The 24,274-nt window shown below is 46.0% G+C and overlaps 1 protein-coding gene across 1 annotated transcript in view; it reads left to right on the top strand.

Moving 5' to 3' along the window:
* Positions 1 to 24,274, top strand: part of EFNB1 (ephrin B1) — a 128,455-nt gene that overhangs the window by 67,644 nt on the left and 36,537 nt on the right. The window contains exon 2 of the mRNA XM_050964694.1: positions 10,956 to 11,233. Coding sequence (XP_050820651.1) covers positions 10,956 to 11,233 — 278 coding nt within the window. The remainder of the gene's footprint in view (positions 1 to 10,955; positions 11,234 to 24,274) is intronic.

Raw genomic sequence — 24,274 nt, 5'->3', positions numbered from 1 at the left:
ACATTTCTCTTTTGGAATTTGAGTGGAGGAAGACTATTTCATAACTCATTTGAGCTGTGCCAATTTGAAAGCACCACATGAATATGATGAAACTGATTGCTAGGCAATAACCTGTGTCTGTACATTGCAGCAGATTTGTCAAATTCCAGTGGCCGCATTCTCTCTAATGTTGACTTCAGCATTGCCAATTTGAAAGCATTGTGTTAACTAATGACAACGTTCTTTCCTTGGTAATATCCTATGTCTCTCACACATGACAGCAGATTCACCAAGTTGCAATGACTGCATTCAGTCTAATGTCAGCATTTCTTCAGAGTTGAACACCTGCTTCAGCTGCTGCTTTTTTCACTACACTGTCATTGTTCTTTGTAAGACCTGTTTGCTTGTTCACTTCCGTTTATAGTCTCTACACTAAAAAGCTTACAGATAGTTATTAACAGCCCCACACTTCTCTCTACCTACAGCAACATAAAACATATTCACTCTTAAGACTATCCTCCTTCCACAACACATAAACACACAAGACTTCCTAAACTACCATGCAGCCTTAACTGCACATACATATGAGAACTAAAAGTAGATGTCCTTTGGCAATATACTACTGGTTTGGGATTTCTTTGAAGAAATTAGAAGACCATATATCATCTTCTGTGCATGCCAGAGTTAGAACTGTACAGCAGTTTATGCAAGGAGACGTATGTTTAAATGCAGATCTGTTTTCTTCAGAGAAGTGCAAATGTGGGAATACATATACTATCCATGAGTGTGCCCTGCATTTCAGACCTGTAAAAAAACAAAAAAACAACCCCCCCCCAGGTTCCTGCCCCAAAGAGCTCACAAACGATGCGTGTGTTAAAATTAAACACAGGTTAGCTGTCGCGGTCACTCTGGGATCCCTCTAAGGGCAGATTTCCTGATCAGCTGGCATTTTTCTAAAGCTGATGTATCCTTTTTGTGCTACACAAGTGTTGAAAAACATTATTTAAAACATGCTAGCTAGGTCATGTTAAAGTGTAGTGTGTTCCTAGTCTAGACATGGCCATACCAAATAAAAAAGGGTCTGGGTGTGGGGGAAGGACTCGCTCACTCAGCAGATTCCTTCCTTAGTTCTGGGGTTAAGCGAACCTGTTATCTTAGTTGGATTCTTAGCTCCTTGCTGCTTTGTATAACCCTTGTTAAGTTCCAGGTAGCAGACAGAATGGTGCTGCTTGCACCGATCACTTCCAAGTCCTTTCTGAGAACCCATTCATGTTAGCTAGGCTTGATTATTTTAGTGCTTAAGAACTCAAGTTATTGTGTGGCTGGCCCCTGGTCTGAATATATGCCCAATTGCCATGACAGGCTCTAGCATTTCAAATGTAGGGACTCAAGGCTGGTCCAAGCAGGGGTTTGGAGATAGGACGTGTTTTCACATGTTCTGTTCTAGCGTGCTGTTCCTGTTTCAGCTTCCTGCAGTCTCCTATGTGCTTGAGCCATGGCTGCAGTAAACCTTGTGGCTGAAGGAGCAGATTTTTTTCTTCCAAGGAGACAACTGATCTGTTTGCAGCAAGACTGGAAAACCAGCTGACTGTATCCAACAACTTAACTTTCTCTGTCCTGAGACAGAGGAAGCAGGGCTGTGCTTGGGGGCACCTGCTGGGGAGGGTCCAGGCTCTGAGCTGGTGTTAGGAGCTATGCTTTCTGAGATTTTCTCTGATGTAGTTGGATAGCTGATCCCACCAGTGAATTGGATGGAGCCACATCTGCTCAGTCACACCTGCTGCTATGGTGTGCTTAAGTTGCAGAGATAGTGATCACTCTTGGGCATGTTTCTCACATGGTAAAGAGTGCCACCTCCATGTTTTGCTCTGGCCCCTTCGCAAGAGCATACTTACTGTTGACTCTCTCCCACGCGGCTGCGCCAGACAATTTCCACCAGCCTCTCTGTGCTCTGGGATTCCCTGTCTCCTCCTTTGGAGAACTAAGCAGGGATTATCTGTCACACTTGGATTTGCATATGTCCCAAACCACTCCCTAGGATTTTCAGGTGGGGGGATTTGGACAGTCTGCAGTCCATCTTAGTCTTCCACTTCATGAATTCACTGTGTTAGGTGACTGCTGCTTTAAATCCATGCTCAGATGCATCATGCTAGGACCAAGGGGCAAACTACTATTTAAATCCAGCTACAGCTTCCAGCAGCATGTTTTGGGGGAATATCCCTTCTCCACCCAACACCCTTCTCTCTTCAGTTGAATTACCTTAGTGGTGTTAGAATACTCAAAGCACCATCTATACTGGGCACCACTGGAGCCAAAGGAGTAACAGGCCATTTCTAGTACTCATGCCATAAGGTCAGGTTCCACTTAAGCCTTTTGGATCTTTAAAACTCTGTATAGAGAGTCTGGATTAACCCTGCATTGGTGAGTGCACTGAGCCAGGCAGAAAGCATTGACTGGTCTCCTCCTGCCTATCTGCCATGCTGACTGGCCTCTGCAGCCTTGTCTGCTTGCAATGGAAGCCTTTGATTTTTGGACTCTACTGCGGGGGGCCACTGAGGCCCCCCTCTCCCAGAGAGTGGACTGCTCTTTAATTTAGTTTCTCAGCTTGGGCATCTTTCTGACTCCCTGAGGCCTGCTGCCAACAGAGCTCTCCTTGTTTACCCAACTCTGAGGAATCGGTTTACAAGCCTCACAAATACCCTTTTCACCTTTCCCATCAGAAAACACCTCCCGAAACAATGAGGAAATTGGATGCTGCCACCTGATAGCTCCCAAGGAACCTGCAGAGCAAGGAATTCACTCAGCAAACAGACTTCTGTATGTGCCCTGCAAGAAGAACCACAGCGAAACCTGCCTTTGTACTCTGGCCATTGAGGGCCAGCTGGCTGGCTTACTGAAACATTCAGTGGCCCAGCACGGGAGAGGCTTTGTGGGTCTCAGGGTGGGGGGCAGTAACAAGAGTTCTATCCAAAAGTCAACTCCAGGGCCTTAGAGTAAATAGTCCTCCTGCTAACGATGCAAATAAATACCATGAATGCTCCCATCCTGATGTATTTTTGAAAACTTGTGCAACTTGCTGTGCCCGTAAAGATTTATTGAACTGAAATGACTAGCCTCAACTTTCCCACAACCAAGAAAAGATTCTTAGCAGCTGTTTCAGTCTGTGCTATCTCCAGTTAATGACTAACTCTGTTACCTGACTGTAAAATTAAAACTAGACATCCTCTCCACCATCTCTTGTGGTGTGGGGAGAAGGCTGGGCTGGGAGAGGAACTTCAAGGGAATCTGTGGATGTGAGAGTTGAGGGGTGGATCTCTAGTGTGGTGCTGAGAGCAACTGGGAAGGTTTTATTATCAATGATGTACCAGCCTTTGTGGCATAATCTGCAGTGGAATGGGCTCCCACACTGAGCAACTGTCTGACAGTGAACAAACTGGCCCATTGCCCAATACTCCAGTCACAAAAAAGCTGGTATTTGGGGGCAGATGAAGGAGTTATTTAACCATCTCTTGTGGTTGTGAGGCTCCAAGTTCATAAAGGACTTCATTTTTCAAACAAAAGGAGATACAGCCAATCAAAGCATGATAACAGTTTCATGATTTGCATCAGTTGAGTGTTTGGCTCTTTTGGTAGTAACTGGGATTATTCCAGCCGGTGCCCTCAAACTGTCCCTCAGAGCAGAAGTTTTTTTGCAGCACCCTGTACTTTTATATTTCCCTATAAATGTTTGCTTCCTCTGAAGTATGCTGGCCCCATGAAAGCCATGCAAAACTACTAAGTTATTTATCAGAGGGGTAGCCGTGTTAGTCTGGATCTGTAAAAGCAGCAGAGAGTCCTGTGACACCTTATAGACTAACAGACATTTTGGAGCATGAGCTTTTGTGGGTGAATACCCACTTCACATCCGATGAAGTGGGTATTCACCCACGAAAGCTCGTGCTCCAAAAGGTCTGTTAGTCTATAAGGTGCCACAGGACTCTTTGCTGCTTTTGCTAAGTTATTTGTGCGCCCTTTCCTCACAGTAGGGCTGGCCTAGAGGCCAGCATTTGTTTTAAGTCTGGTTTATGGAACCAAATGTGGTGGGACCTGTAGGGAGGCTGTTGCTAACTGCATGGCTTTAGAGTGGACAGGCACTCCCAGAATACACTTGTGGGGTGGGAGTGGGAGGAGGGACACAGTGAAGAAGCGACTGCTCTACACCAGTGATTGCCCACCCCCGCCTGGTTCCTGCTGCATTCTGCGTTGCATCTCAAGATGTAGTGCCCCAGACTACCCCAAAGGGGGCAGTGTGATTTGGGAAGCCGTGGGGAAATTAAGGGGGAAATAAGTTGTGAATAGAAGGAGACGATTTCCGCTGGTACTTTGCTGTGTGGAGGAGTGCCAAGAGGAGGACTGTAGCTGAGGACATGCTTCAGTCTTCTGTGGATTCTGCTTTAATTTGCTTGATTAGTCAGACTATCAGTCTGGTCATGGTACAAAGAGGCTCTCTGATCAGGGGGATCCTGCATCAAAAAGCCACGCCTTCTTGTAGAGGGATTGCATGCAGTGGGCAATCAGTGTCTGCCCTTCTCTTCACTACCTTGAAATTTGATGGGTGCCTAACAGATCCTGCGTCTTTCCTTCCCCATATCTCTATGACTCCTTTTTGTTGCAGGGATGAAAGAATATAGATCTTCTATTAAAGCTAGGGTAATCACACTTTATCTCTGAGCCTGTTTCCCCATCTGCAACATTGGGATATGTACCTTTTAAGTGTCTTGAGATGGAAAATGCTGTATGTTAGTAAGAGCTGCAGTAAAGGCCTCACTTCTAATGGGAAATCTCCTTAGAAGGCCTCTCTTTAAAGAATTCTATAGTTTCAAATATAACTTTCTTAGGGCAGCCTCTTCTAGGCAGCTTACTTTTATTTGTTTTGCTAGCCCTGGTCCCTTGGATGGCCACTGAAAACAGGTGTGTGTATTTTTTGTGTGTGCACTCTACCTCAAAACAAGAATAACTGAAATTGCCTGCTGGGCTGGCCTGTTCATTGGTTTCCATGGGCTGTTTAAGGAATGCAGCAGCTCAGCAGGTGCAGTGAAGGATTTGCAGTGAAAGGGTTAAGACTACAAGTGCTCTTCGGTATCATTGGCTGGGGTTAGTGGATTCCAGGCTACGGGTTTTGTTTGTGAGTGACCTACGAAGGTCCTGGGTTCCCTTGGTGCTGCAGTTTTATGTGGCAGTACCTGGCTTTTGCCCTTCGGTCAGTTTGGGGGATCCAAAGGTAGTAATTCAAAGCAGGGAATGCTGCCAGCTAATTTAAGACTTCACTGTGAAGTCTAATGCAGAGTGCTTGCAAATTCTAAATATGGGAAGATAAAGTTAAAAGCTGCAGTTTTGGAGGGGGGGGAACTGGATTAAAAAATATTGGGTCTCTGTGCTGGGTCCACTCTCACTGAGAATCCTGTTTTCTGCCCTGGCTTTGCTGACGTACAAGACTGTTCTCCAATTGGATGATAGCACTAATGTGCATCAGCACGGATAGGCAGCCAGAGGGTGCTCTTAGGCTTTACATGCTTGTTGTCTTCTCCCAAGTCCTTCCAATCCAAATGGCACAAGAGAGTGTAACCATGTGGGGAGGAGACATTTGTAGATCACAATCCAGGTCTTTGATTTTTCCATGGGGCCATAAGGTGGGCCCAGTCATATTTCCCAAGCTAGTCTGTACTGATTGGTGCCATTTGAGCTATATCCTGGATGGGTAGGTGGATTAGCACTTCAAGCAACTGATCTGTACTCTTATTGCTACCCTCCTACCCAGTTGTAAGCGGGGGAATGGTCCCCTTACACAATGCTTTGCCACTTCTACTGTTTTCTCAGGTGCCTATCTTCCATATCTTAATCTACTTTACCCTAGTACGTACTGCCTGCATCCCGAAGTGCTTTATTGTGGAGTTGCATGTCATGGCTCCATAGTTAAGGCTGAATTGAGTTGTGCATTTTAATGAAATGAACTCAGCCTTTTTATGTATGAAAAATACAGCTGATCCTCCCTGAGGTTACAGCACATACTCTTAGGGCACAGAATGAATTTTCTGATAATTTACAAGTAGATCTGTTCATTTAATTTTAGATCAAATTAATTTATAAATGGGTCCTTGGGGAGACTGGGCACCCTGTGTGTCAGATCCCCTCCTGTGGCCCCCTAGCCCCCCAAGTGAGCTTACTAGAATAATGCACTCTTCAAATGTCACATGGTTAAAACTCACTACCACATTCTGTATAGGCCACATATGAATTTCTTCAGGGCTAATAGTACATTTTTTTTTCCTGCTGTTGTTCACAACTGAAAAACTTCAGCAGAGCGTGAAGAATAACTTTATTTCAGAGAATTACATGAAGAACTGACCTCTTCCAAAATGTCTGCCATTTGCTATTCTCAGCAGAATGGAGACCATAAGCTACCCCTTATCAAATATAGTTCCCACAGTTTGCCTGCTTTTCTCTGCCTCGTTATAGATTAGGAGCCGCCATCTTCCCTGAAAGCAGCTTGGGGAACTGCTATTGAAACAATAAGAGTTGTTGGCCATTTTGGAAAAGGGCATCTTAACTGACAGCAACCTGTGGTTTCAGTTTTTTTGAGAACAATAGAAGTTGACAGCCATTTTGAAAGTATTCAGTTCTTTGTGAATTTCTTTGAAGATTTTCAGTCTTTGCTTGAGAGAGAATTCTGTTATGAAAAAGTCAACAAATTCCCCTTATTCCTACTTATTTAATTTTCATCAAAGCTATGTGGAAGGGGCAAATGGAGAGGGGTGATGGTTTGGGGAAATATGAGGGGAGCGGGAAGGAGAGGAAAAGTGAATGCATGTGCATATAGGCATGTGGGGGACAGGACATGAGGCAAAACGGGTATAGTTGGTGCTTGGTGGCTGTCTGATGCTGCAAAGCAGATGTAAACCCAGTTTCCGTGGCCACTATGGTTTGGCTGATTTACATTGCTTGAGTGAAATAAAGCAGCTACAACAGGGGTCGGCAACCTATGCCCCATGAACCGGATCTGGCCCGCCAGCTGTTTTAATTGGGCCCTCAAGCTTCCGCTGGGGAGTGGGGCCTAGGGAGTGGCGCTGCAGTTGGGGAGCAGGGTCAGAGACTGCTCCGTGCGGCCCCTGGAAGCAGCAACATGGCCCCCCTCTGGCTCCTATGCATAGGGGCAGCCAGAGGACTCCACTCTGCATGCTGCCCCTGAAGCTCCCAGTGGGAGCTGCAGGGGCGGTGCCTGCGGACGGGGCAGTGTGCAGAGCCTCCTGGCTGCCTCTCCACATAGGAGCCAGAGAAGGGACATATTGCTGCTTCTGGGAGCTGCTTGAAGTAAGTGCTGCCTGGAGCCTGTGCCCCACCCCCCTGCCCCTCCGCGATCCCCCTTCTGCCCTCCAAACCCCTCAATCCCAGCCTGGAGCACCCTCCTGCACCCCAAACCTCTCATCCCATGCCCCAAACCCCTGCCCCAGCCCTGATCCCCCCCTTCCTGCCCTCCAAACCCCTTCATCCCAGCCTGGAGCACCCCCATACACCCCAAAATCCTCATCCTCAACCCAGAGCCCCCACACCCCAACCCAGAGTCCCCACCCACACCCCAATTTTGTGAGCATTCATGGCCCACCACACACTTTCTATTCCCAGATGTGGCCCTCTAGCACCTCCTGAGCTAGAGCAAAGTGATGGATCTGGATATAGCTCTGAAAGCTGAAAATCTTAAGTGTTCAGGTACATACTGTGTATTTTAAATCATTAGAAATATCACGTGGTTTGATTAGTAATTTCACATATGAACAGCAAATACGAAACTCAGAGAATGTAACTGAAGAAATTCCTAGCTAAAAGCTATGCTAAGACTTGAGTGTGTAAGTAAGTACTTCAGGGTATATTCATTACAGTGGTTTTGCGATTATCCTCAAGAAATAAAAAGGTTCAAACTATATTAGAAATCCAAACATGTTGAGGTATGGTATGCAGTTAGGGCACCCAAAAAACCTTAACTCTGTCCTATAGTGACATAGAGGAAATATAAAAATCAAAGGTAATGTCTTCATAACTCAGTTTAATCTTGTTTGAGACCACACCCTGTTACACCTTCATCATAATTATATGGCTATTGCATGGTGCCATTTGGGTAGATAGGGTATTGTTGAGGGGCTTCGTGTCACTGCAAAGACCTCTCTGGAGAAAGTGTTATGCTGGGGTCCCACTGAGGTGGGAAATATGTAGTGTTCTTCCTCCTTTGCCCCAAAACCAAGGCTTCTGCTTTGCTTTGTCTGTAGCTTTCTGCTTGGAATCTTTTGGTTAGAAAGGAGCCGGCAGAGGCTGAAGTAGGGAATTTGAATCACTCGGAGTTATCTCGCCAGCAAATGTGTGAGTCAGACTAACTTTGGAGAGGTGGATGTTAGATCCTGCTTCCTCCTGGGGTGGAAACCTGTGTGTGTTCAAGTGTTTACTTGTTGGATCAAATGTGCACACATGTGGCCTGTCACAGGGTGGGTAAAGAAGGGGCAGTTCTGTACAAGATGTAAGCATGTTCAGGGGATTGCCTCAGAGCTCAGATGGTGGGTGGGCAAGCCTTTATCACTTGCAGCACCTTGGAAAAAGCATTCTGGCTGGCAGACAAGTGGCATAGCTGTGAGGTGACCTCTCTGAGGGCCAGATCTAGCTTACCTGCCAGCAGCTCTGATGAGTTGGAACACAGCTGCATCATTCACTTCATGCCTTGTGAGGCGCTGGAAACTCTAGTGCAATAGCCATTTTCCCCACCTCCTTTTCTTCTCAGTATTTGCAGTTTACAGTGACAGAGCTCAGTCACCTAGGTGTTCAGTTTCTTGCCCTTTTAAGCTTACTGTGTATCTTTTGTTCTAGGAGTCATAGCTTTTATTAAATTTCATTACTTCCGCACAGCTTACATGGTAAAAGTGCATCAGCTAAACTGATATGTGCTATTGGTATTGGAATCAGACAGGTGAGAGAACCTCAGTAGCTAACAAGTTCCCAGTAGCTTAGCTGTAGGTCCCCCATAAGGCCCATGGGAAGTCAGCCACCCACTGGAACTCTGACTGGGCAGGTTAAGTTCCAGCTGCTGCGGAGCTCTAGCTGCTGGGAAGAGTTTGGGCAGATACGGATACAATGCAAATTACTGAATCAAATTCTGTGGGGTGCTCTTATCAAAAGTAAATGTCCCTGCTGCCCATAGCCTCACCCTGTTTTGTTGGGCTAGTTGGGGAAGGGAGGGCAATGGCAATTAGAATCAGGATACTCCAGTCTCTGAAGCAGTAGATGCAGGTGAGATCTGTTTTGGCTGTCTTTTGCCTTAACTGCAGCTGGAATGTAACTTGGAATCTTCGCCAAGAGGGTGTGGGCTCAGACTTCATCTTTCCTGCCTGCCTCCTCTAAGCTTGGCCTGTAAATCCTCTCTGTGGAGCTCATGTGATGGGAATTTTGAAGACCAGGCTGCTGGCTCTGGCTTCAGCCCTTTGACTTCTTGCTAAGACTTGTTTGAGAGCCACAGAACAGGTTGATCTTGTATGTCTGATCTTGTTTCTTTGACACCTATAGTTTTGACTTGTGCAAATCTCTTTGGGATGGAGGAGGAGAGAATAGAATCTGGGCATATACTCAGAGTGATGTCTTCCGGTTAGCAATTTGGGGGGGAAGGAATTGATTAAATCTGGGAGGGGCAGGAGAAATGAATGGAAATGTAGCCCATCTTTAAGCTCCATCCAATTCTCAGAGCACCCAGATTACATCAGATTACATGGCTACACAGCAGAGAAAAATTTTGGTTAATATATGTTCCTAGGTTATCGTCCATCAAGGAGAGATTATGCTGCTTATGCTAAATAGATGTCCTGCCCCTCCTCTCTCTGTTGCCTCAATTCTCTAATTGCTGTTTAAAATTCAGCTGAGTAATTGCCCTGTAATAATGGAGCCTGTGTATTAGCCACATTGCCTTCTTTCCTCTTGCTTGGTAATGGTCTGCCTTCCAGCCCTGAATAGCTTTTACCCTCCTTGCCATTTTCTGTCCAATCCTCCCTTGGGCATGCTGCGAGTTTAGGACTTGGAGGCAACTGCTGTGTTGGCAGGAGGCACCCTGCTGAATTAGAGCTCTGCTTCCCTTCCCTATTCAGCAGTAAAAATACCATTGGTAGTGAGGGTGTGGGAGGGAGCTCTTCACACTCACCAGTTCTCATCTCCCCCACCCCCCCACACTTAATCCTCCTCCTCTAAATGAAACCCAGTGGCAGAACCACATCTTCCCAGTCATGGAAATCTGGACAAGGTACTCCTCCCTTCACCCAGCAGGCTGTCTGTGTTCTGCTCCTGGGCACAAAGAGCACCGTCTTTACAGTACTCCACTCCATGAAGAGAGCAAGTGGTCCCAGCAGCAACAACGTCGTTCTCTCCTAGGCTAGGCACTGTGCTACCCATATTGTGGCATATCAAGATTTGGGAGTGGCGAGAGATTGAGACTTCTCCCTGGCAGCTGTGTGAGACTGACTGTTCAGGAAGGTTAGAGTGAGGAGAATGAGGGGCTGTCACCTGAGTCTCCATTTAAAAATAGACTGGACCGAACCCTGGATAATGTACTGTAGGCAGCAAACCGGCAGTGACCCTGGCATTGGGGATACATGTCTGAATGTGGGGGTGGAAGGGAACCTTCAGATAATGGCAGTTTCCGCCCTCACTGCAGGCATTTGTCATGAGAAGGAAAACTCGTTTAATAATAAAAAATGTTTTGTGGCATGGAAATGGTGGGAGTTCCACCTGGGGCAAGTTCTAGGTTTCCCTCTAGGAGGGAGGGGGACACAGTTCTGGTCAGGATGAAATCTGTGAATATTGCCCCAGCCAAGCAGAAACTTGTAGCTGCCCTGGTGCACAATGTGGAGCTTCCCTGCTCATCTGCATCCAAATAGGGCACATGAATCTAATCTTTTATTCTCTTTCCTCTCTAGATTCGTGGCTGGTAAAGGGCTGGTCATCTACCCGGAGATCGGGGACAAACTGGACATTATCTGTCCCAAGGCAGAGCTTTCCAGACCTTATGAATACTACAAGCTGTACCTGGTGAAGCGGGAGCAGGCAGAGTCCTGCAGCACTGTCATGGATCCCAATGTGCTGGTGACTTGCAACCGGCCAGAGAAGGAGATCCGCTTCACCATCAAGTTCCAGGAGTTCAGCCCCAACTACATGGGCCTGGAGTTCCAGAGGCAGCAGGACTACTTCATCACATGTGAGTCCTCCCCCTCCTCTTCCTCATTACCTCAGCTTACAGCTGTCTTTCCATGTACTTTCAATGGCCTGATGTTTGTTCCCCCATTAAACTCCCTTGTAGTAGCTTTCTGGGCCAATGCTAGGGCATGTCTTCACTTCACCACAAGAGGGCATACTTCATTGTCTTGCTTAGAGGATCAAGAGGAGGTTTACAGACACGTTTAGTACGTAGGGACGTGTTTCTGATTTAGGCCCTGCTCATGGTTGACACATATGGAAACTGTCCTTGCCCCGTCCTGTGGGAGATCAAGGAGAAGGGAACAGTGGTGAGGAGTGGATTGTAAGCTGCCTCTTGGGTTAGTGTATGGTTCTTATCCTGCCAGTATGCTGTGTAATTAAGTACCCCTCATCTTCCCTCCACTCCCCTCAAAAAAACACAGCACACCCTTGTTTAGTTAAAGGGGCAGGGAGTATTTTCTCAAATTCCAAATGGACCAAGACGGGGAATAAGCCATGTTCAGTGACTTCTTTGCAGCCTCCTTGAAGCATGTGTTCAGTGATCTCTTTGGGGCTGGAAAGAGGTCAGTGTGTGAGACCTTTTTTTAAGGGCTTGTTCTGGAAGTAGGAAGAACTTTGTAATTGATGGATCTCAGGATAACAGTGAGAAATTGGCCCAGTGTAGGAAACAGCTGTTCAGTTTCCCTTCTGGACAGAAGTTAAAATTAAGCGTGTTGGCTGCTTGGAGCTGCCTTTGTTGAAATTAACCACAAAGTTGCCTGGAGAAGCAGCCCTTGACAAAGGATCTTGGCATTTAAACAAAACCTACTTGCAACATTACTGGTACTGCCTTAGTTTTAACATTGTTTCATTGCTTCATAAAAGATGTCCAGGGGAAAGGACTGAGGTTCTCCAAAGCCTGGAGGTCCTCACAGACTCAGGAAAGTGACCATGTTGGATGCGTCCATCTGATCATGCCTCTTCATTGCTGTTAGAAGAAGGAGACGCCCCTACCCCTGTGTAAATAGGACTTTTTGATCTGCCCTGAAGAATGGGGAAGGGTTTATTTCCATATGTTGACTTTTTTTTTTTTTATGTGTGCAAGGGCACTGCAGTCACCTCATCTCCTGCAGTCAGTTTGGTCATGTTGGGGGTTCAGTGTGCTGTGTCTGGAATCTGTTAGCTAGGCTTCTCTTTCTTTTCTCCTGTGGATTCCCCTGAACCTTGCTGTTTCCACTCGACTTGGCACACTGCACTATAACCCAATAGCAAGAAAGCAGGAAAAGGGCACAGCAGCCCCGCCACAACTCATCTGTCACCTCATGCATCGTTGGCTCCCCGTTTGCTTGCTTGCTGTCACATGCTGCTAACTTGCCAATCAGCAGCCTGGACCAAAGGTCAGCCTGTGGTGCCAGAGTTGAGCTCAGAGACATGTAATTGGCACATCTTATTCAGCAATCTATTTTAGCCCTCATATCTCATCTTAGCAGTCAGTGGGGACAGAGTCTACCAGAGCAACATGAACTGTATGCTACAAGTACCTCAATTGCCTGGTTACAATGACTACCTTTGTGGTAGGTGCTTACAGGCTCTTCATGGGGCTGTGCTGCTCATCTTAGCTAGCCAGATCCAAATCTTCCTGGAGAGTCTGCATTTGCTTTTGGTTAAATTGAACAGAACCTGGTGCCCAGAGAGCAGTAGAGATGGGCACAAGTTACAAGATTCAGAGCCAGATACAGATTTTCAGACAAATCCACTTTTGAGACTGTATGAATCTAGACTTTGGCTTGGGCCCATCTCGAATTCTTGGTGGGAGCAGAGGCTGGTTTTGGAACTTATAGAAAGTTGGCACTGTTAATGTGACTAGCAAGCAGAAACTGAACCGGTCATCTGAATGTGCAGAGTGTGATGTCTTTGCAGCCGTGGTTTGTGCTGGGAGGGCCTCAAACAATTCATCTACAATCAGCTCGTTATGATTTAATTTTCAAGAACAATTCAAAGTTAGGGGTGGAAGAAACCAGATGTTGGCAAGTCAGTGTCACCAGTTTTTTTTACCTGCCTTCCTCAATCTCTCCTGAGAATGGGGGGTCAGAGAATCTACCCCTGCTACCCCCTGTTGTTGGGTAGATCAGCTGATGTCTCCCAGCTCAGCACTACACTTGTTTGGTGAGGCCTAAGGTTTGGGAGTCAGTGATGAGACTCAGTTTCTCCTCTTTTCCATTGTTATAAGGGTGCCAAGAGGAGTCAAAGGGTTTTGGAAACAATGATAGAAACAGCTTTAAAACAGGGCGTTTTTGGTATGGGGGTGGCAGCGTTGAGAGTTATCCTTCCTAATTTTTCCAACAGCAAAGTAGCCTGCCACTTGATTCCCGGACTAATCTTCATCTTCACTTCCAGCTGCAGGTTCTAGGCTGGGATTGTGATTCCATTGTCTAACTCTAAATTAACTCCCCTACCCACCCAATCACACATGCACATGCTGTATACACATGCTTCTTAATTCCCAACCACCACTTGCTTCTGCAGGATGTTATTAGAGCCTTGAATGGAGAATCAAAAGCTCATTCCTGGGGCCCCCATCATGTGCAGCCAGCCATTGCTGCTGCATGCTATCAAGGGGCCCAAACGCAGATTGCCCTCTCCAGCATGGCAGCTGTCAATCTCAGCTAGATCACACCTCAGTCCTTTCCACAGCTTCTCAGCCAAAGGAAGATCTGATTGAGCTACAAGTTTCCCTGCAGTGGGCAAAAGAGGAGGGAGTTGAGGGGGCTAAATGCAAAGGAACGAGTCAGCCTTTCATATCCCGAGCAAACATCTTGAAGCACTCGGTCACTGGTTTCTCCATGTTAAGGGTCGCTGCAGGTCAAGTTCAAGCAGAAGTCGACTCTTCAAATTAATGAGGATTGAAAGCAGGGGTCCTAACCGGGGCCTCTGTGTTTCCCCCCATGGGACATCAGGGATTCTTGTACCAGAGCTGACTCAAGCAGTTCAGAGCTAGAAAGCCACCAACCTCTGTGGCGGGTGGGGGGAAGACTGAACAACATTTCATGCACCAGAACAAGCCCCTCTAGCTCAGAGGTTCTCAAACTGGGGGTTGGAACCTCTCATGGGGGTCATGAGGTTCTTACATGGTGGGTCATGAGCTATCAGCCTCCCACCCAAACCTTGCTTTGCCTCCAGCATTTATAATAGTGTTATAAATGAAAAACACTTTTTTAATATATATTTAAGGGAAGGGTTGCACTCAGAGGTCTGCTATGTGACGAGTCACCAGTACAAAAGTTTGAGAATCACTGCTCAATGGTTCCCAAACTTTTTAGTACTGCCGTTCCTTTTCAGATCTTTTAAAATGTGATAGCTCCCCAGAACCAATGCTGTTACTTAACTGACTTGGGACATTTGATCCAAGTGTTCAGGACAGTAGATTCAAGAGGGACATTGGCGTTCTGGTGACTTTTCAACTTTATTTAACTATATACAATTTAATTATATAATCCAGTCTAATCCAGGTGTCTCAAACTATAATTTGAAAATATGAATTGTTTGGCATGTTCAGGCACAGCTTAAGATTTTTAGTGCGAAGAACAGGCCTGTCTTGAAGTGCACAGTAGAGCAGTGTTTGGTTGAATCTCTTAAGGGTACCAGAGTTTCCAAGTTGAAATGATTTCTGAGTTTCGCTTTCACAGAAATTGTTGCTGAAAATAGAGACTCTCAGAGATAACTGGAAGTGAATGAAAGCAGCACTTCATGGATTTATCACTGAGTTCATCTTATTCTCCTTTAATGTAAATCCAGAATTCCTGATTCTTTTAAATTTGAAAATGTGGTCTTCTATGTGTGATCATTTGGTAATTCTAAGACTTTCTTGAGCCAAAATACTTGATCTTGAAATGGAATCAACTGTTACCAAGAAGGGTTTTTGAATCCAATTGGCATCTGAAGGTGCATATTCAACCCCAGGAAAATATTCAGCAAAATGGGAGTACAGTCCAAGCAAATTAGTTTAACATTTGGCCTTTAATAGCATTTTGATCGCTTTTACCTTGTTCTTTTTTAAAAGTCGGATAACAGTGAAAACATCTTTTCAATGTAGCATCTCCAGAAACAAAATTTCTTCATTAATCCCCTGATTTTTCTCTTTGATACCTAATGTGTTTGTATTCTGACCTGAACATGTTAGGTTTGCCAGTGAAGTCCACCAGCTCACATCATCCTGAAGTCCACACTTCACATGTAACCTTCAAAGCTTGTTTTTCCTAGCAGGAAAATCCTGATTTTTGTCATGCAATTCAAAGGTGCCTTGTAAAACTTTTCCATGTGACAACCATCTGACTTCACTGTGAAACAAAAGCTAAGTGTGGTCAGAGTCCATCTCTTTGCACAGCATATTAAAACATATTCCATGCCCAGGATTTTACAAAATTGACAGTTTTTATAACAATGTTGAGGGCCTTGTGTACTTCAAACTGCAGCTTCTTTGATGCCAAAGCTTGGTGATGAGTCATGCAGTATGTCCAAATTGCTGCCGGTGCCACTTCTTTACTCACGCTGCAACCTCACTGTTCTTTCTGGTCACAGCCGCCCCACAGACGTGGCATAGTTAAGACTTTCGTCCACTACAGATTTGAAGATCTTTAATATTTCCCAGACAGTGTTTCAGTTGGTCTGTCTTTGTAAAATAAACATTTTTAAGCTATTGTACCTGCTTTGACAAATCTCACATAACGCAGAAGGTAAGCCATGTTGGCTGAGTCTGTAGATTCATTAAGGTTCAGTGCAAAATATTTATTCTTCTTAACTTACTCTATCAGCTGGTCCTGGGCACTTTCTGCAAGGTCATCAGTGCATCAATGGAATTATTATTTGACACAGGAATGGTTTTTAGTGCCATTGTTGCTTGTTACCCAGTCATAATTTTACGTCTCTTGGGAGTAGAAGTAGATGGGTCTCGCAGATGGTGTGTACTTATTTGTATTTTGCAGTTCACAAGGCCACAGTGTAAGATACTTTTAAAGAACAGTTGCTTCTTCAGATCTGACTTTTTTGCTGCTTTAATTCTTTTCCTTTCTGAAGGAAAACACTGCAGTTCTTATTTACGAATTCTGGATGTTTGGTTTCTAAATGTCTCTTAATTTTTCTGACCTCATACTTTCTTTCATTAACCCTTGAAAAGAAATCACACATTGTGATTGTAGACTTTTTGCCATATTATTGAGAAGTGAAAATCCAAATATAACACAGCTATCATTGTGCTGTCTATTTTTTTCCCCTTTTCTGTTTAACTTCATTAAAATCATCTTCAGTCAATTGTTTGTTACCTGTAGGTTTAGCACTTGGTAAAAATTGTTCTATTATAAAGATAAGATGCACTGTCTCTCCCTAAGCCTCCTTCCCCTCCCTGCTAGAGCAGGTGCTGCTGCTGCTGGCACCAGGAGCCTCTCTGTGTCCTCTGCTTTAGCAGAGAGCTTTCAGTACAGAGATTTCCCACCAACTGCTTCCCCCAGTGGGAAGTCTTCCTGCTGAAGGCCCCCTGCAGTGGCAGAGACCACAGAGAGGTTCCCAGTGCCAGCAGCGGTATAAGACGCAGACCCACAGGTAAGACGCAGGTGATTTTTATGCCTAGTTTAATACTCTTAATTAGAAAAAAGCAAACAGCATATTGATGACATCTTTTTTGAGATGCTCATGGCTGCTCCAGGTAGCCATGTCTTAATTTGGGAAGCACTGCGCTAGCTTAACATCTTGTACTCCCAGAATCGGAATTGATAAATACTTTGATTTCCATTCTCTGCTACTGATCCTTTCCAAACTCTGAAAGGAAAATGCTCTTGCTCTTGACACCTCCAGATTAATGAGAGGAAACCAGAGAGTGGGGGAGTGGGTCATATATTTTTCCCTCCCCTTTTTTTTTTGGGGGGGGGGGGATGAAGATTTTTGAGCTTCTGGATTTCACAAGTTCAAGGAATTTTCTTGGTGTTTCATATCACAGAAGCACGTTGCTTAAATCTTTTGCCTTTAGCTCAAAATGGCTATTTTTTCCCCACAAACAATGATGGGAAAGTGTGCTGCGAAATTTAAACACTGTTCATGAAGGAGGAATGACTTTGAGCTTGTCTGCCATCATGCAGGCAGGATCTGCCTTGGCTTTGCCAACACATCTGTATCGCTCCAGCTCTTCCAGACCTGGGCCCCTCTGCAGCTCTGCCAGTATCCCTCAATCCTGACCTGTTGCATCACCTGTTGCTATCGTACAGTCTGCTGTTTTCATAATCTGAGCACATACATCAGTCAGGTATTAGGCTCAAGTTGTTAAACTGATTTAATTTTGACCTAACTGGAGTCTTACACAAAATTTGAATCATGTATCAAAGAAAAAACTGTCTCATCCTGCTTTTTACCAATGTCTGGGATGGCCTCAGAGACCTTTATAAAATCAGGCTTTACCTGTAAGTGCAAGTGGTAAATATAGCTTCCTGGCTTCTTGATCTGTTGTTGCATATCCCAGTAGCTTGCATCTGCTACAAGAGCTTTCTTGCAATAGAAGAATGTTGTGGAGCGTGGGAATTGGGGCTTTGCCTCTCAGTGGAAGTAAGATTTTGCCAGTGCCTCAGAATGCTGTTTAAAGGGCCTTCGCTTAATATGCTATTTCCCCTGCTCCAAGGGCCCCTATCAAGGGAGTTAAGGAATCTGGGAGAGCCCTAAGCCTGACACCCCCTCTGGCCCTAACACCATTTCTGACTTTAATTTCTCTTGACTTCTCCAATCTTTGAAGCAGCCTCCTCGGCTCCAGGATTGTGTCTGCTGTGAACTGACCTTTGGCCCGTGGGTGGGCTGAAGATGCTCCTGTGATCTGGCTGTACCTTCTGCCGAGAAACCCCAGGAACTCACTCTGCCAAGGAATAAAATAGCCAAAAAAACAAAGTCAAAAGTCTCCCATGCAGACCACCCACATGTTGTCTTTTTTTTTTTTTTTTTTTTTTCCTTTCTTTCTTTCAAACTTGCCTTGAGACACAAAAGATTTTTTCTTCCTTTTCATTTACTGGTGGCTTTAAGCCTTAGGGAAGCTGTGTTCAAACGGAAAGGAGCATGGACAGCAGCATGACGTGAGCTGCCCAGGCACTGGCTTCCCAAGGCCAGCTGGAAAATCCTCGCCATTGGAGCGAGATAGCTTCCTGGGGTTCATCCTCATTCAGTGGCTGCTCCCCCTTCTTTTCCCCCCTCACAGCCGCATTGGATATGCCAAGCTTCGTTTAGGGCCACTTTCATCATCTGGGGGCTCTGCCTAGCCCTGAACTTAGACTGCTTAGCAATCCAAAAGGCCTTTGAAAGCTTACGTAACCTCTCTCCATCCCCTCGAACTCCCGGCGCCAAGCTCTTGAATGCCATTTTAAGGCTTTCATTAAAAGCATCTTTTCTCTAAGAGTTAGGCAGAGAAGAAGATTCCTCTCCTAATCCTTTTCTGAAAGAATAAGGCATGAGAACCCTCGTCTGTGTGTCCACGCTTTGGCCAAAGTCTCCTGGGGGCTGCAACAGGAGAGTAGCACCTTGAGCTGAGTATCTTGGGCCCAACCTGTAGCACTGGAGCCTTGAGAACAAACATGAACCAGGGATTTTTTTTTTAATTCCCACTTTGTTCTGTAAGTGCTTCAGTAAGCAGATGGCACAACACTTCTGCATGTTGGGGACTCGAGTTTATGAGATGTTGGATTTCTGTTGAGGGGTGGAAAGGGGCATGCAGCTCTTCAACACCTGCAAACAAGTGGCAAGTTCCCAATTGGTGTAGGTGTGGGAAGATGCCTTGGCAGGAAGTCCTTTGTCATCTTGCGTCCTGTCCTCTCCATGCCAAATCACCCTAGTTTCCACAGGGCAGTAATGTATGAGTGGAAGCTGTTCTGACTCCTCTAGTCATGGGTCAACACTTCTAGCAGGTGGCTTTTTGGGAAGAGTTGAAGGGTGTGGCCTCAGTAGCTGTGATTTCCCCCTCCCATCCCTTCTGGTAGAGGATGCACAGACAAGAAACACATCTGTTCTAACACGCCTCCATGTGGCCAGTGGGAATACACTAGGAAGTAGGAATGAAAGAAGGGGACCTCCTTGGGGTCCTGTGTGAGGATTATGGTAGGTGGTTTGGCTCTGAAGGAGGAGAAAATTCCTCAAAAGGCCATACCCTACAGTAAAGCATACACCACTCACACCAGCTAACAGCAGAATGAAAGATACGGGTGCAGATTTGCTTGTGGCATTGCTAATTTCCCCTGTCCCAATCCCTTTCTCCATTGTAACTGGAAGGTAGGACGTGTAATCCAGTAGTGATTAACTTCTGTCTTCTACTTGTAAGAGAATCCAGACAGGGAATCAGTCAGATGTGGAGGGAAGTGCAGGATCCAAAGGAATCTGTAGCAGGGTGTGACCATCTTGGTTCTAGCTGCGCAGCAGCTGGCTCTGAATAACATTTTTACTACTGAAGTCCCAAAGAATGGATTAGCAAACAGCCCCTGCCATGCAAATGTTTGGTAAACCAGCAGAGGGGTTAGATTCTGCTGCAGGAGCCTAAGGCAAGTGCTAGTGCAGGGTTTGGCAGCCTTTGAGAAGTGATGTGCCAAGTCTTCATTTATTCACTCTAATTTAAGGTTTCACATGCCAGTAATACATTTCAATGTTTTTTAGAAGGTCTCTCTCTATAAGTCTCTATATTATATAAATAAACTAGTGTTGTATTGTAAAATAAACAAGGTTTTCAAAATGTTTAAGAAGCTTCATTTAAAATTAAATAAAAATGTTGATCTTACACCACGGGCCCGCTCAGCCCGCTGCTGGTCTGGAATTCTGTTCACCTAGGCCGGCAGCAGACTGAGCGGGGCGTGTGGCCAGGACCCTGGTTGGCAAGGGTCTGGCAGCCAGAACCCCAGATCGGCAGTGGGCTGAGTGGCTCAGCCCACTGCCGCTCAGGGGTTCCATCCGCTGGCTCCTGCCACCCGGGATCCCGGCTGCTGGACCTGCTCAGCCCACTGCCGGTCTGGGGTCCCAGCCCTGCCTACGTCCAGTGGGTACCTACCTTCTCCCTGGTTCTGGCCCATTCTTTTCCTCTCTCTGCACTGAGCTGAGGGTGGGAGTGCACTGAGCACATGGCTGGGGGTGAAGGGTCTGTCCAGGAGCTAGAATGAGGGATGGGGCTCAGGGTTAGGGCAGGAGGTTTGGGTTTAGGGCACTTACCTGGGCGGCTCCCATTTGATGTGAGGGCAGCAGGTGGGATATGAGTCTGTGTGTGTGTGCGCGCAAGAGCTCTCGTTTGGTGCTCAGGGTGGGGGTGAAGATGGGGGGGGTGCAAGAGTCAGGATGTGGGGGGGTGCAAGAGTCAGGGCAGAGAGCTGGGGGCATGTGAGGGGGGTGCAGGTGTCAGGGCAGGGGTGGGGGGCTGGGTATGTGTGGGGGTACCAGAGTCAGGGCTGGGGTCGTTGGGGGGGGGTGAAAGAGTCAAGGAGCAGGGTGCGGGTGTATGAGGGGGGCACAGGGCTCGGGTCACGGGCCTGGGGAGTGTGTGGGGCTCAGGGCAGAGGGCTGGATGTGTGTGTGTGGGGGGTGGTCAGGGCAGAAGACTGGGTGTATGTGGGGGGGGGTCAGGACTGAGGGCAGGGAGCTAGGGTGTGCGGGGGGCGGGCCAGGGCAGGAGCCTGGGGTGTGTGTGCCCCTATTCCACCCACCCGCCCCTTCCCCAAGGCCCTGTCCCTACTGCTTCTCTGCAGACCCCGGGACTGCCATGCCCCCTCCCCTAACCACCCTGCCCAGAATCCCACCCCCTATCCAACCCTCCCTGTCCCCTGACTGCCCCCAACCCGGACCCTTTACCATGAGGCTCCTAGCAGCATGTTCTGCTCTGCACAGAGCCAGACACGCTGCCCCTCAGAGCGGGCAGCCCCGCCCCTCAGAGCGCTGTGTGCGCAGCAGCAGGGCTCCAGGGGAGGCGGGAGCGTGTCTGCCTCCCCGCGGAGCCAAACACTGCCCTGTGGGAGCACGCAGCCCTGGCCCCCAGAGCACTGCGCGTGTGGCGGCAGGGCTCCAGAGGAGGGGGAAAGCGGGGGAGGGACTGGTGGCTCGGGAGCGCTGAACCCGTGGCTTGCCGCACAGGGAGAGTGGGGCCATTTGCCCACCCCTGCAATAGGATGTGCCTGGGCACACTTGGCACACCCTGTGCGCATGCCTATGATCTGCCCCCACGAGTGGGAGGGTGGAGAAGAGCGGGCTAGGCCGGGCAGGATTTTTAATGGCCCGCTGCTCTGGCAGGCAGCAGTGGGCCATTAAAAATCGGCTCACATGCCGTCTTTGGCACGCATGTCATAGGTTGCCAACCCCGGTACTAGTGCTTTGGTTTACTATTACATATTGATTACACCACTAGGTTTGGGAGACTATATTCCACAGCATAAGAGATTTCACTCTCAGGAACTTTTATATTCAGCCTAAATTGTGTCTTGTTAACTCCAGCCCACCTCACCTAGTTTCACCCCTGTGTCACCCTAAATAATTTCCTCTCTCGTATTTACACCCTTCAAATATTTGTAGATTCTTATGGTTTCTTCCTCCAGTAAACACAAGGACAGCTTTTCAGTTTTAGTTTTTATCTTACTAACGTACTTCAGGTATTCATTTATTTTTTTTGCTCCTCTGAATTTGCTCTAATTTGGAAATCTCTGGTAATGAGGTGCTCAGAAATAAGTGTACTAATTCAGGTGTTTTGGCACCAAAGCTCTATAGAGAGAGGAAATACTAGCTCTGTCCCATGATGCAATGTCTTTGTGGATACAGCCCAAAAATGCATTGGCTTCGTTTGTTATCACATGCATTTATAGGGAGATGGACTAGAGATGTCCTTTTGTTATGTTCATGGCATGCTCTCAGAGAAGTGAGATAGAAACATCAAATATTCTCGTTGGAAGGTTCCAACATACATAATGCTGTTTTCATCCTTCGAATCCAGAACGAGAACACACAGTAACCAAAAGCAGACAGGGCAAAGCAGGCTGTTCTATTAGGCAAAGAGACACAACTCACCCTACCTTGCTCGAGACCAGGTTGTCTGCAAAACTGACTGCTGATCCCGGATCACATACTTTTCTACAGATCCCGGAGTCTGCAAGTGAGGCTAGGAAAAATCCCATAGCCTTTGAAGTGATAGATTACAATTTGGATAATTTTCAGTGTACTGCATCTTTTCAGTCTGTAATGTCTCTCAACTGTAGAAGTATTTGTTTAATTTGCTTTCCGCTTTCACCCTACCTGTTTTTAGTGTAGTGATTTCCGGAGGAATTGTGCTTGGTGTTGAACAGTGTCAGACAGTTCTTGGTCAGATGCAGGCCTCTTTCAGCCTTTGTTATTTTCCAAGTTTGCTTATCCCTCAAATACTTGCGTTTGGGATTATATTGTTCTAGAAGTATTAGCTGCATTTCCCCAGATTAAATCTCTTGCTTTCTCCTTTATGTATGAATGTCTTAAGTACTTGTGTATTATATATTTGTCCTCACTGGTGTTTACAGCTCTTCTCAATTTAGTATCAATCGTAAATGTAATTAATGTGCCTTACCTTCTCTTGTATTGGTTCACAAAAATTTTAATCAGCTCCTTTAGCATATTAGGATATGGTTCGTCCAGAAAAACTCATTATGTTTACATTTTTTCCCAGGTATTTATCTTCCTGTTTTTAATCAATAGTTAACCTGTAAACATCTTACTTCTCTTAACGCTTTTAGTTAACATGAACAGATTCTTCTTTTATGCTTCCCTAATCTTTTTCCCCTGTAAGACTTAACTAATTTTGTATTCTAGTTCAGTTGCCTCCACTTGTTTCTATTTCCTATATGTAGCTTTTTTCCTCCCGAATTTTAAGCCAACCCCTCATGAAGCCACTTGGGTCATTCTTCTTTTTTTCAGACAAATTGTAGTCTCTACCTTAATGATGTCCTAAGAAATCCCAATATTCTGCACTTTCACATTTCGATACTACTTCCCATCACATCTCACTAAATTGTTTAACTTATCCCAGATTTGCTATCCTGAAAAATTAATACACAAAATGAAGCAATGTCGGGGTATCCATTCTTTCCTGTGGTGATGTAAGTGGTTCCCAGTCATTGATACAAATCTTGTGTATTATTCTCAATTGGTTTTTCCTTATCAGCATTGATCTGGGTGGTTTCTTCTTTGTCTGGAGTCTCTGGAATACAGAGTAGTCTTTTGTACCTTAAGTACATTTCATGTACGTTTAACTGTTGGAGATCACAAACAGCTATCTGGGTAGTTAAAATTCCCCATGAGAGTTGCATTGCAACTTTGAGTATTTCTAGAGTTGAGCCAAGAATGTTTGTTCTTGGTTTTTTACAGCCCAGATGTTCAGATGCCTTTTGTTTAATTTCTCGTGTAATAATCAAAACATTAGTTATTCCATTCTGTTTCTGAATCGTCAGTATTTTTGACGCAAGTATGTCTTCTCCTCTTCCTCCTTCTCTTGTTCAAGATATCTAGACAGAATTATGTGTGATATTGGGGAGGAGCTGGTGGTAGTGCAAGGCACCAGTGACATAGGGAAAGGTAAGAAAGAGGTTCTGGAGGCCAAATGTAGGCTGCTAGGTAAGAGATTAAAGTCCAGGACCCCCATGGTAGCATTCTCTGAAATGCTTCTAGTTCCACACGCACAGCCAGTGAGAGAGGCAGAACCACAGGGTCTCAATGAGTGGATGAAACGATGGTGTTGGGAGGAGGGATTTAGGTTTATTAGAAACTGGGGAACCTTTTGGGAAAGGAGAAGCCTATAGAGGAAGGATGGGCTCCATCTAAACCAAAATGGTACCATATTTCTTGCATGTAAAATTAAAATGGTCATTGAGTTTTTTAACTAAGGGCTTGGGGAAAGCTGCAGGTGTGGAGAAGCACAGGCTTCAGACAGACACAGGGAGGATTTACTACAGGAGACATTTCTATATCCTAAAAAAGAGGCGAAGATAGAAGTTGATATTGTACGGGTAGGAGCTGATGAGAAGCAGTCAAACAAGAGTCTGAAGGCAGACAACTA

The sequence above is a fragment of the Gopherus flavomarginatus genome, chromosome 8 (genome assembly GCF_025201925.1).
Source record: "Gopherus flavomarginatus isolate rGopFla2 chromosome 8, rGopFla2.mat.asm, whole genome shotgun sequence".
Classification (NCBI taxonomy): Eukaryota; Metazoa; Chordata; order Testudines; family Testudinidae; genus Gopherus; species Gopherus flavomarginatus.
The sequence above is the reverse complement of the archived record's forward strand: the minus strand, read 5'-3'. Positions and strand labels throughout refer to the sequence as shown.